The sequence below is a fragment of the Gopherus evgoodei genome, chromosome 10, assembly GCF_007399415.2.
Source record: "Gopherus evgoodei ecotype Sinaloan lineage chromosome 10, rGopEvg1_v1.p, whole genome shotgun sequence".
Taxonomy (NCBI): Eukaryota; Metazoa; Chordata; order Testudines; family Testudinidae; genus Gopherus; species Gopherus evgoodei.
The window spans coordinates 77411502-77425276 of NC_044331.1; the positions used below are offsets into that span (position 1 = coordinate 77411502).

At 40.2% G+C, this 13775-nt stretch overlaps 1 protein-coding gene across 2 annotated transcripts in view; it reads right to left on the minus strand.

Annotated features, from left to right (window-relative positions):
* Positions 1 to 236: 236 nt before the first annotated feature.
* The window catches only part of SMURF1 (SMAD specific E3 ubiquitin protein ligase 1), a 60738-nt gene continuing 47199 nt past the window's right edge, over positions 237 to 13775 (minus strand). Inside the window, exons 13-18 of one of the 2 annotated variants that reach the window (XM_030577558.1) lie at positions 10883 to 11061; positions 9903 to 10040; positions 8252 to 8372; positions 6074 to 6275; positions 5085 to 5160; positions 237 to 3934 (exon numbers count right to left, since the gene is read on the minus strand). In XM_030577558.1, the coding sequence (XP_030433418.1) occupies positions 3835 to 3934; positions 5085 to 5160; positions 6074 to 6275; positions 8252 to 8372; positions 9903 to 10040; positions 10883 to 11061 (816 nt within the window). In that variant the 3' untranslated portion in view covers positions 237 to 3834. Of the gene's footprint in view, positions 3935 to 5084; positions 5170 to 6073; positions 6276 to 8251; positions 8373 to 9902; positions 10041 to 10882; positions 11062 to 13775 lie in introns of both variants that reach the window. The other variant, XM_030577557.1, reaches the window with a different exon arrangement.

Here is a 13775-nt window from a genome sequence, read left to right on the forward strand (position 1 = left end):
TCAACTAATGCTAGAAAACTTTTGTAAAAACCATTATAGATGCAGACTGTCCAACATGTCTTAGGTTCTACTGTAAGCTCTGCTAAATACTCAGTTCAGTGGCATTTCAATCCATTTCTTTGTTGCCTTTCCTACTGTTTTACCATTTCCCAAATATGGGCTGACTGATATCACTCCCTTTGTCACAGTCATCACTGCCTTATCCACAGTTTGATAAACACAATGGTAGATACCAAGAGTTTAAAGTTGTGAGTTTATTGCATATGTAACAAAAATGAACATGACCTCCTGGGTCCAGCCTACTATACAATCACTGTTTATTCCAGCTGGTTCCATAACCACATTAAATAGAACTAGTATTTCTTTAAATACTTTGATTCAGACATAAAATGAAACTTTAGTGTACAACTTTCACAAAATAAATCTGCAATAAAAACAGTGGGAAGAATAACAAGGATAGCAGCAATACTTAAACAAGACATTACAAAATAATAAATTAAAAATACATTATAAAGTGGTCAAGGAACAAAAATTAACAAATTAAAAACAGAATCACATATACTGTGTTTCTGGGAGCCTGCTGTGCTACACAGCACTGATCCTGGGCACTGGGTGCAGAGTGTGTGGTGGCGGGGGCATTACTTGTATGAAATCTGCTAGATTTCAAAACCACCTTCCTTGACTTGAACTAAAAATGTACAGCTGAGTAAGCTTTGATTTCACCATCTCAACCAACAAGCAGCCTTTTAAAGCAGGGCTCTGTCAAACACAATGCCCAAGTTAACTAACATTCATAAAGCAGTCTCATTTCTTCCCGATTTAAAACACAAGCAGAATGGTGGTCTCCTACATCCCTGAGTGTATAGGATTGGCTGATAATCAGGGCAAGTACTGAACATCTGTACCACTGGAGCAGTTTCTAAATTTGTTTTTGGAATAGGTACAAGAAAGAATTCAGAAGCTGTAACTTGCACTTTCCTCACGTCTGCTCCAAAAATTATTTGTGTACAAGGCAGATGGGTGATGGTGAAATGTGAACGGTAAACTATTCTGCGTTATTCTTTGGGCAAGTCTGTAAACCACCAACCAGTTCAAATACTGGAAGTTGTTGCAGAGAACACGTTCCATCTTCTTCATGCTGGCAGACCACAAGGGAAAGAACATGCTTTAAAATTCTGGGTGTCTGAGGTGACAAGAACAGACTCAGTAAAAACCTGAGTCAATTAAATGAATGCATTCCCTCCAGCACCATCCCCTCTCAACTTTCTGCTCGTCTTTCACAATTTCTTGGCCATGAACCCAGATGTGAAACTAGAATAGTGAGAACCAAGCATTGTTTTAAACCCACACTTGCCTAGCTTGATTATTTTCTCCATCCAGACAGTTTTAAGGCCTGTCTCACACATTAATGTACACAATGATATAAAATTAATGCTCCATCATTACGGCAGTGGCACAAAATTGAAAAAACAACATAAAATGGGAGTGGTGGGCAAGCTGTTTCAAAGATTTATCCCTTAAGTAATTTAGAGGACAGTTCCCTCTCCCCACTGCTGCCAGCATGGAAAAGGAACTTTAGCAAGGCTTTTAAATATACAAAAACAGATTTTACAAAACAGAAATCCTTGCCTATTTTGTGCAACCAACGAAGTGTTGATCTAGAAGAGATGTATTATCAAATGCTAACTTGCAGTTCTCCGGACTGAGCCCCCTCTATCCTCCTTGTTTGGTTTTAGAGAGCTTGTGTTGTGTGTGAAGCTGGTGGGTTTTATTTATTTATTCTTAGCCCTTTCAGTGAAAAAACTACAACGAGACCGCATATAATATTTTTGGGCAACAACCTGTTTTGGATTTTTCCTACCTGCCTATGGCATATTGCACATACAAATGCTCTGAAAGGTTAACTACATTCCATTGGCAGTGACTGATTTCATAGCCATTTTCAACAAGCCAGGACTAGTGGAATTACGTTACCCAATGCAAGACTGCACAGATGTGCGGCTGCAGAAAGTTTCATTTTCCCCTCTACTGCAAGTGTCACACAATTTCTCCTTCCATGCCCAATAACCCATAATGCAGAAACTGGCCCTTAAGTGCCACTAGATTCTAAAGATCCTACGTATAACTAACTGTCTGAACATGTCTCTCTTACAAAATCCTGTCACGTGAGCTTCTCTAGCCAAACTGTGCAAATCTCACAAAATTATACAATTTCATACTTGGAATGCAATTCTGACACTCCCAACATCAAACCACAAGAATTATGGTCAATGGAAAATAAAACCAAGGGGGAAGGGTCCAGGATTTTTGACAAGTATATAACTTTTTGTCCTATCACAGTTTAAAGCTATTATCAAATTCAATTAAAAAAGACAAAATAGAAATATTCCAGTAGACATTTCTGAAGAACAATCTCTGACCCACAGCTGAATTCCAATGCACTATTCCATAAACATAACATCTGTTAAATGTTTCAGTAATGAATCTCTAAAAATCAGGCTTGCCAAAGAAAATCCTATACAAAGCAAGCCTGCTTTACTTATGTTTAGACATGTTTGATGGTTAACTTGCTCTTTATGAAGTCATGTTATTTTGTTAAAACACTGTCTTATCTTAGTGTGCAAATTGGAAGAAATGTTATTTGACCCAGGTATTTGATTTGCTGTTTCCCCTTGCACTGGGAATCCATTTTAGCAAATGAGTTAGAGTACCAACCTTTAACATTAGTTTCAGATAGTTGAAAAAAAATGCCATATGTGGCACTCTGGAGTAATTTCCATCTCTACAGAACTTAAAAGATAAAACCTTCCAACAGCTTTACGTAAAGTTTAGACTTTATTCACTATATCGTTATTCTTTTACCTTTCCCTCAAAAACACCTTTCACAAGGCCTATGACTTAAGAACAGAACTTTGTTCCATTAGCTTAGCTTTTAGCAATTTCCTCATAAAATCTTTTAGAATTTCAACTCACAAGTGTCTCTCAGATAAAACAGTGGCAAGAAATCACAGCTTTTTGGATTTATCTGATTTGAAAATTTTGTCTGTTTGCTTTTTCTTTACCAAGCTTCTTTGCAAAGTACTTAAATTTGGACAGACTATGGTAAGTGAATCTGCAGGAGAAATACTTTTCCCATGTGCAAGACAATTAAATTTCAACCAGGACATCCAAAAAGAAATAATATACACCAATGAAGCTGCCCTGGAATCCTTCATTTTTCTAGACATGAGCCACTACTTTTACTGAGAGCTTCCTGCTAAGGCAGACCTTCAGTTACATGTGCATACGGAGTTTTATTTTCTGCTAGAAATTTGTTGTGTTTAACTGGTGTTTAAAACGTGCAATTCTGAATTCCAGTGCCAGTCAGATATTCAATAGCTGTTGGACTCTAGAAGAGGCTCAAGCTTGCTTTAAGACAAAATAGCCAGGTACTCCTACCAATTGCCAGTCCTCAGCAAACCAAGCTCAGATACTCAACTACAGATTGATACTCCTATAAAAAGACCACAGGTCATTGACCCTATCACAATATGTGTTACAAGTCTAGCAGAATATCTGGTGTAATCAAAGCCAAATGCTGAACTTGGCTGCATTTCATTTTATGGGGATGGAAGAAGAGGGTGGGGATTATTGTAACAAAGGGGAGAAAATGGCTGGGAACCACCACCAAAAGCCCCCTCCCCCCACCAACAAAGGAGGGGAAACAACCCCATCTCTCTAAGTTGTCTAGTGTTCCAATGCTTAAGACAGCTTAGCAGGAAGTTCACAGCAAGCTTCTTCTAGCTTTTGATCTGGTGGTCCATGAGCTAGTGTCTGTTTCCTTTGGTTGCCTCTTCACTCCACAGCAAATCCACATGTCTCTTCCACGGCTGTCAATAGCTTCTCATAAAGCTTCTCATATGACTCATAAGGCGGAATGTCAATCCGGTTAAAGCTAAACAAGATGAAAACAACAGTATGAACATTGCTGTATATGACCCAAAACATTTCACTTGCAAACCCCCATGTTTAAAGGTGTACTCTATAAAATGAACCGTGGTAGAAGTGAAAATTATTAGCTGTTTCAGTGATCAAATTGAACAAGATTAGGATTAATTTAGCACCTTTTCCTATAGTTCATGAACCTGCACAGGAGAGCTGTGAACTAGGGGAAAGGAATTTTGTTAGCATTTGAGCAAGTTTAACTTCACTGTTTCATGTTACCCTTTACCTAGTTTAAAAAAAAATAAATATTGCCTCTAATATGGCTACACTTTTTAAAATAAAAATTTAGCATTCACATGTGAAATGTTTGATAATTTTTTTCGCTTAATAATAATGTATAATTCTAATGGTGGAATAAAGTAAAAAGCTTTCAATAAAAATACAAACATTCCCATGCAATATTTGAACTGAAAACACTTGCAACATGTAAAAGACATCAGGCTACAGTAACACTGGCTAGCGTCCAAAGCATTTTGAAGCATTGTTTTAGTCACTGTAACTCTAACTTTTTCCTCACCTATTAATATATAATAGGGGAAGAAGTTACTGAATTCAAAACGTTTCCTGTATCGGACAATGCTACTGCTTTCTGAGGGCTGATGGTCCAATGGAACATCAGACAGTAGTGTGCCTAATATGCATGGCAGCACTGGGTGTGCGCTTTGCCCCAAGTATGAGGCATATTTGGGATGCAGTTAAGTGTTTAATTTACTGAAAGTGTTGCTTCAAAATAAGAGTTTTCCTACATTTTGGTTCTGAATGCCAAAATATTTAGGGTATCTATTAAAATGGCTTCCTGTACATGAGCATGTGAATAGGTCTATGCAAAAGCTAATCTCAGATTCTCTTGAAGCTCAGTTCTGTATATAACGTATTAGGAGTGCCTTTTTCTAATTTTATAGCTAAATGCACTGCAAGAACACTATTATTGTACTGCTGCACAAGGAATATATGGAAGTATTGAATCATTGCCTTTGAAGATTATTTCTTGTAATGTGTATCCTTTTATCTGTGAAGGCTTGACTGGACAAATGGAGATAAATGAATATACTCTGCACTAACGCAAGAGGCAGCAGATTTTAATAATATCTTCATCTTACCAAGTGTGGGCTTTTGGAAGGTTGTCTGTATTTGCATCTATCAAATGGATGGTAAACAGCCTGGGTCCTGCAGCGCCTGTAGAACCTTACAGACAGACATTCTAGTTAATGTACTTCAGCAACAGTTATAATACATAATGAATCTGCCAAATACGGAGGGAGGGGGTGGGAAGGAGGATTAATTCCAATTTAAACCAGGAAAGTATCAGAGGTTAACTGTGCACACCAGCAGTGCAGAGTTGGCCCAGGGGTTTTGCGGAGGTAGCTGGAGTTGTTCAGAACAAAGATATCACCCAACATGGCTCTCAGAAAACATGGGTTTTTACTTAAATAAGAGCTTCCCTGTTCTCAAAATAGGAGAGGTGTTAAGACAAGCAGCAGTTGGGAGATGCACACACATACTATGGCTGCAAGGCTCCATCTATTCTCAGCCAACATGTATCTGTAATAGGTCCATTCACAATGTGCTTAAGACACTGAAATTCTGTTGCCAGAAAGAGGCAATTTCTGGAAATACATTCAAAGTCTAATAAAAAAATACATATAGCAAAATGTATTGAGTCAGGGTATAAAATCTTCATTTAAGAAACAGTCTAAGCAGTTCATGTGCATCAGGAACCCAATTATATTTGTAAATTTCATGCACTTAAATATACAGTGGTTGTATATACAATGATTTTAACTACACCCATCTAGACAATAGTCTTCTCAGGAGCCTGACACATTCTAGTGGTGACACCAACTGAACTGCTACCTGATAACAAGAATATAGACTTGTCAATGCATCTCATTGCTGGCAACTGCTAACATGTTCATTACTGGCAGAGGTGTTGACAAACGAGAACTTCAATTTAAGGGCAGGGTTTCAGTAATTAGATTACTAAATTCTAGTGCACATATTGACATGCTACTATTATAGTGCAGTGAATATGGAACAACTTTTACTGCCTTCTCTGACTATGCATTAACTCAGACTCCGTATCAGTCACCTTGCAAAGCCTTGAAACCTTGAAGAGGGACACGTGTGGACCCAGTCACAAACTGTAACAGCCTCGCCCTTCTTTCCTCATCAAACGTTTCCACGGCTTGCCAGAACCACTTTACGATATTGCTGTCTGCCATGCAGTGCTTTAGACGTGTGTTTGACTTCCAGTCATTCAGGTCTATCTTATCCAGGCCTCCTATTATTAGCTGTTAAATAATTTTAAAAACACTTTAAAGCAACAAGCACTGAAATGACATCTTATATTAATATTTATTACCCCAACATGCTTTACAAACTAATATACTGCACATACACAAATCATTTTACCCACAATGAAAATTTTTTTTTCTGGTGCACAGTATAGTAATGCTACTAAACAGCTCAGGACAGGAAGTGAATACTCTCTCCAATTGAAACGGCAAGCGGATTTTAGGTAGGCGAATGCAATTACCTAAACTGGGTTTGCAGAAGAAACAAAAGCCAACCTCTACTTGAATTATCACTAGTTTTGTTTGTTTGTTTTTTTAACATGGAACCTGAAAAGCATACTGTGATTCCTTACACTATACCAGAGCTTTAGACTTAGACAAAAGTGTCACCGACTGAATCATACAAACCACTTTTCACAGCACTGCACTTTATCTGGAGGTCTTCCATCCCACTAATGACTACAGCCAAACTCTGCTTAATTTGTGAGATCTTACTAGATCACTGCCAACTGTGCCATGGCATACATATCTATACAATATTCTGTTTATCATCTCTAATATAGACTACAAAACAAACTCCTCAGATCTCTTCCATAAGTGAAAATGCTGAGTAGTGGGAAGAAGTCATGATAGGCCAAGGTCCCAACCAGCTGGAATGGTGATAGGGAAGTGGGGACACAAGATCCAACTGCTTAAAATGAATGATATAGTCCAGGGATCGGCAATCTTTGGCACACAGCTCATCAAGGAAAGCCACTAGCAGGCCAGGAGGATGGTTTGTTTACCTGCAGCGTCGGCAGGTTTGGCCGATTGCAGCTCCCACTGGCCACAGTTTGCCATTCCAGGCCAAAGGGGGCTACGGGAAGCAGTGACCAGTACATCCCATGGCCCACACCGCTTCCCGCAGCCCCCATTGGCCTGGAACAGCGAACCATGGCCAGTGGCAGCTGCGATCGACCGAACCTGCCGACACTGCAAGTAAACAAATCGCCCCAGCCTGCCAGCAGATTTCCGTGACATGCTGCGTGCTAAAGATTGCAGATCCCTGATATAGTATATTCCAAAGGTACTCAAACTGTTTCAGCTGATGAACCACATTTTAAAAGAGTATTGTCTCATGGATCTGTCTTGTGCCATGATATGTAGAACCTCTTCCCTCTCAATCACATTCATTTAACACTGTGGCAATGGCAACATTTGTTTACATGAAAAATATCACAAAGTTTTTAATGCATTTTTTATTTGCCTTTCAAGGCAATTTAGAAGAGTGAAACAAGGAATAGCCTTATGTGACTAGTTGGCATGCCACAAATTGCTAGCAAGTGCTTCCAGGACCACCAATGGTCCACAAGCTACAAGCTGAGAACATCTACTTTACTATTAATGGAGCAAACCATTTGCACTGAAGGAACAGAAAACAGAAATAGATAAATGTGATACAAAGAAAAAAATACCATTTTAAGTGGCTGCACTTTGAAATTCAGGTTTAAAGTTACAGGCCCAGGTCTTTTCTGTATATTCTATTCTTCAGTTTTCTGCTTTCATTTTAAAGTGCTCTAATCTTTGCTCTATATAGTATCAATAAATGACCTGGATTGTAAACTATTACAGAAGATAAGCTATTCTGAGGAGACTAACAAGCTAGGATCTGTCACTCTTTGTGCGATCTGCAATATAGAATCAGTTTTATTGTTAAAAAGCAAAACTGTCGACGTCCAGCATTAGCCCTTGTTTAGACAACATGTATTTTTACCATCTCCCATTTTAGACAGCTCAAGCAGTAATGCTAGTATCTTACACGCACAAAAAAGCCAGAACAAACTAGCAACTGTGATTAAAATGACACAGCTTTCTGGTACTGTTCATTATAATGGAAAAGGGCAAAACTATTTTTACATTAATACTCTAAACATTTGCTCATGGGTCATCCTGATCACAAAATAAAGTCATTCCGAATGAATAAACACGTGTACCTCAAGCTCCTTCTGGTCAAAAGGCTTTAGTAAGTGTTGAGGAATAAGTTCATTAAAGCCTTTTTGGAGAGCCAGAAACTGTGCCTCAATTCCTCTCATAAATCGCCAGTTTACATACAACCTGGGGAGGAAAAAGCCCAAAACGGAAAGTTAGGAGCAATATGCTAGATAGAACTAGGCTTTTTTATATCAGAGTGGGAAAGTTTGGTCAAAGATCTATTATGGTCTCAATAGACAGACTGTTTATGGAAAACTTTTTTTGTCCATTTTCCTTCTGTTATTGCCAGTTCCATATCAACACGAAGAAAAAAAGAACTAACTTTTATAAAGCTCAGTTTATTTCTCCTAGCTCTTATGGCACGTATACAAACATTGGTATGCCAGGAAGGTATATAAAGATGAATTCATACAAAATCAGGACAGAAAAGTCATTAGTAACTAGCTCCTGAGAATAGGTCACTGGATCTTGTTTGTATCATTCATTACATTTCCCATCAGTTCAGAGCATTTGTTTTTCCCAGGTAAGGGTAAGCAGTAAATTAATGTTTGAAATGCATCAAGACAAGTATTATTCTATATTCGAGTGTTGCAGATTTTCTGAAAAAGAAATCAAAGTTCTGCCCTCAACCATCAGTCTCCCTTCAAATACTTTTCACCACTTTTAGGCATGTTCGCTAAAAGCCAGCTCAGAAGTCTAATCCCAAAAGGATTTTAGTCATGTTTTTCAATGTCATCATAAGAAGACGGAAGTCAAGTGAAAGCAGCAATGAATTAATATGTATGATAATAAACAACTAAGGGAGAAATATGAACCTGCTCTCTACATTTGATATAGGTGTGATCTTGAATTCTCTTTGGATTTTTTCCTTAAGAGAGATGATCTAGCTCAAACACAAGTTACTGGACATCATCCAGGAATTACTGAATAAAATTCTATGTACTGTGCAATGCTACAGATCAGACTAGATGATGGGTTCTAAATCAGGGGGTCATGATCACCCTGCCCTTCCCATATTGCTAAACAGAAGGTGGGTCTGGTATGGAAAAGGTTTAGAACCACTGGCTAGAGAGTCATATTAGTCCCCTCCTAGCCTTAAAATCCATAAATCTATATACCTTATAAATCCTGCAGCAAAAATGTCCCCAAATCTAAGATACTTAGACTTATTTATTCTTTAGAATAGATTTATTTAGTGCCAGCAGAAACTGCTGCCATGCAGAGAACCACAACTCAGAACAGAACTTGGTCCTTAAGCCCCTGCAAAGCCATTGGAGTGAAGTGCCAAGGAATTATTTTCTAATAATTTGCTCTGACTGATTGAGGGAACACTGTTTACTTGCTCAGAGAAAGGTCTTCATTCCTCCCTAGACAAAGGAAGAGTCATTCTAATGGACATAAGTGGTTGTGATGGGCTGGAAATGGGAACTTTCAGGAAAGCAAAGGATTTCCCAATGTACTTTTTCTCTGAGAATCTCTTTTCCTCCAAGTCCTAAACAACACACACTTGTTCACTAAAAACAATTTTCAGATCTCCCTCTAACTGCGCACTCTTCATTACTTCACTTTTCAGATCCTAAGAATTGTATAAAGAACTCATCTTCTCCAACCCCTTCCCGCTATGTTTGGGGCAGCTGGGTCTTCCCGTGGTACCTGACATATTCTTTCTTGTTCTCTTCTGTAACAGGAACATTTCTGCCATTTGGTTTGAGCTCATGCTGCAGAATCCGCCCAAAAGCATTGTGTTCCACACAGAAAGTATGGTCCAACACTGGGGTGATGTCATTCTCTCTGTCAATTAACAGGAAAAGGATAAAACTGACATTTTTTTTTCCAATCTGTTGATGCACACAGACCAATTATTTACTGAACACTTAAGGAAGTTAATCTGTGGAGTGAAGGGTCTATCTGCCATCTTTCACAAGCCCTACATTTACTGTTTCCTAAATTACCTCTCTCATGTATAGCCTTGTGGGTTTCAGAAGCCCAATCTGTGTGTTTGTTTACTAGCAGGGTGTGCCAATGTGATAGAGACAAGGGAAAATAACAGTTAATTTGTTAAATTTAAAATAAAATTAACTGATTTGTTGCCATATTTCAACACAAAATATGAGGGAGATCGTGTAACTTTCTGAACTGCTGGTGAATTGACAATGAATTAGAACACAAAAGGAAAAGCTGCATTGATAATTATTGGCCTTATGACCAATGAAACTCTGAAGGAATTTCAAACATATCTGACTAAATCTAAGAGGATGTGAATATAAAAGATAATTTCTTATATATGTCTAAAACAGTACAACCAAGGGCATGCTCCCCCACTGGTTGTTTCCCAAGCAATCACACAGAATTAATTAGATTATGATATAAATAATTTGCAACTAAACATTAGACAACTAAGGACAAGGTTACGATTTCATTGAGAATCCAGCAAGAGCTGAGTGGTGTTTGTGTAAGAGCTCTCCTTCCCAAGTACCTTCAATTCTTGGATGGGGAGCAGAGGCCAGGAAATTGTGTGTTTTTGCAAACCTGCTCCACTGTGAAGGTTCTCTTTCAATGTGATATCTTATTACCCCGGAAGTCTAGTGCTCGGTCTTCTACAGTTAAGTACTTGGTAAATGAACAGTACTTACAAAATCCAAACTAAACTCTTGTGCAGTTCTGGGTCAACAGATTCCAGATCAGATAGCTGAATGGGTTTCCCCAGCAACTGTTTGTAGAAGGGAACTGTGAAACCCCCATTGATGTAGTGTCCATGGAACACAGCTAAACCCATTATCCGACCAACAAAATGGAAATATGACAAGTGATCCTGCAGGGGATACAGAAGAAAAAGAATAAATCATTGGAAAAGCAGTCCAATGCTGACACCTTGTGGCTATATTTATGCCAGTAGCAATGACTTAGTATCCAAGGATTTACAATCTGCTGGGCACCAAGGTATGTCTATACAACTATGTAAGCCTGGGCTCACTCAAGTTTGAGCCCAAATTCCCTTCTGTCTACACACAACTCTCAGACTCTGGCTCAGACCTAAAGTCCTAGGTTCCTGCAGTACTGGAGGGTTCAAACCCTTCTGCTTTGCAGGGTAGATGCAGCTCTCGACTGAAGTCCTAGAAGTCCACCAAAAGTATCCCATAATCCTATGAGTCAACTTCCTTTGTCCTCTCTATCCCAAGAACCACCAGCTGACTGCAGGGAAATGGAAGCATCTGCCCCTCTCCCACTTGCTGTAGTACAGAAGCTTGGTGGGTCAGTGAGCTGCAAACACACCATCAGAAAGCCTTCTGTGTTTGCAATGGAGACTGAACAGAAAAAGTGAGTGAGGCCAGCGAAATGAAATTGCTGCTGAAACTGAGCCCAGAGGAGGCTTTGCCACAGGAGCAGCACAACCTGGGGCCATACTTGGAGGAGCTTTTTGATGCCCCAACCTCACCCCAAGGAACAGCCCATTCTCTCAAAGCCAGCAATTATTTCAGAAATATCTATTATGTTCAACATGCTGGAGTAAACCACACACCTGACTGCCTCAGAAATCTCTGCCATCACTTTACTCACAGTTGATTTTTCCAACACCAAACTGGTTGGCAAAGAGTCCGTAGCAGTCTGGGGTAGCCAGCCTCCAGACTGTTATAGCAACCTGCTTCTGGATCAGCATGGCTGTCCTCATGTGTGTGGCTTGATGCAGGGGGTGGGGTGCGGGTAGGGCAAGCTGCTCACAAAGCTCCAGAAATGTAGCTTTTCTTCATGTGAAAATTCTGAACCCAATGCTGGTCATCCCCTGCCTGCATGATGATGTGGTCCCATCAATCTATGCTTATGGTTCTGCTCCAGAAGAGCTTATCTACACAGGGGGCATCAGCAGATGTACTGAATGTCATGTGCAGCATCAGCCTCTTGAAGTCTACCACGTTTGTGTTCTCCTTGTTTTCTTCCTCTGCCTCCATCATGAGCTCTATCAGGTGCCTTTGGTGGGCCAGAAAACACCACTGAAATGTCCACGAGCATCTCACAGAAGCTCTGCCTGTTTCCTGACACTGGAGTGAAAGCACGAGCAAGAGAAGTGCTGCCTCCATGTTGCTGGTTCTGATAGCTGGGAGCACACAGACCAAAGCAGTTTCTCCTCCCTTGGTGTTCACACCTCAGCTGCTAGAAGAGGGCCTCATCCTCCCTGATTGAACTAACCTCGTTATCTCCAGCCTGATTCCTGCATGCATATATAAACCTGCCTCTGGAAATTTCCACTACATGCATCTGACAAAGTGGGTATTCACCCATGAAAGCTCATGCTCCAATATGTCTGTTAGTCTATAAGGTGTCACAGGACTCTTTGCTGCTTTTATTTGGAAAGGTCTCCAAGCACCATCTGAAGGGTTCAACACCGAAAAATGAAATGCAAGAATATGAACCCAAAGAAACCCTTTAGAAATACAAGCAGCAGAGAAAATCCAAACAAATCAAATGCTTGTCAAGTAGAATATCAGCTTTACCCCTAACTCTTATTGATAATTTCTTCTGTTGGAAATTAGCAAATAGCTCATTTCATTCAGTTCTAGATCATCCACATGTTGCGTATGCTTGCAGGTTTGCCTCAGTTTTTAAAGGAGTAGGCTTTTTCAACTTGAGGCCAAATTTCTTCCAATACATCCTCTTGCACAGTGCCACCTATAACTTGTCAACACTGGGATTTTAGTCACTGATTTAAGTGCATGAGGTGTAAATCATGCCTACTCTAGGGATCTACATCAGTGCAACAACAACATCTAAAAATCACAAAATACGCAAGGGTTTACTCTAGATTCATAGATTATAATGCCAGAAGGGACCAGGGGTTCTCAGGACAAATTATTCGGTGGCCTCAGAGTGAGGCCACCAACTGTTGCTGGTGGCCACTCTCACACTTTTTCCTAAAATACTTAATTAGCTTTAGGAAAAAAAAAAGCAAATATACACGTCCAGATAATTGTAATTTATTTATTGCTAGCTAGTAAGTCTGTTGTGAAAAGAGATATTAACAAACATACAAGTATCATTTTTCACAGCAGATTTACTCAACACCGGAAAGCCTGGGGACAAATTAAGCCATGGGGGAGGGGCTTTTGGGGGAGGCAGCTGGGACCAGGGGAGATGGCGGTGGGTGGGTGACTGGGGAAAGCAGCGGGGGGCTGGAACCGAAAGGCTGGCGGACAGGGTCTAGGGATGGAGACCAACGCCCTGCGGCCAGAGCCTGGTGCCTACAGCCATGCAGCCGGAGCCCAGGGCTGGAGACTAAAGCCCCATAGCCAGAACCTGCCACCCCAAGGCTGAAGCCCAAAGCCTGAGCCCCACCACCCCTGGTAAGATGGAGAAGCAGGCAGCTGATGAGTTCCCTACCATTGTACCCTAGCTGTCTCCGGAGGGGGACAGGGTCCAACCCTTGCTTGCAGCCCCAGCAGTCAACACCAAGGTAGTGCATTCAGGAGCAATGGGTGGGGGTGGAGTAGCTGCACCCATGCATATGGTCTCAAAGGACCAGGTGTTTAATAG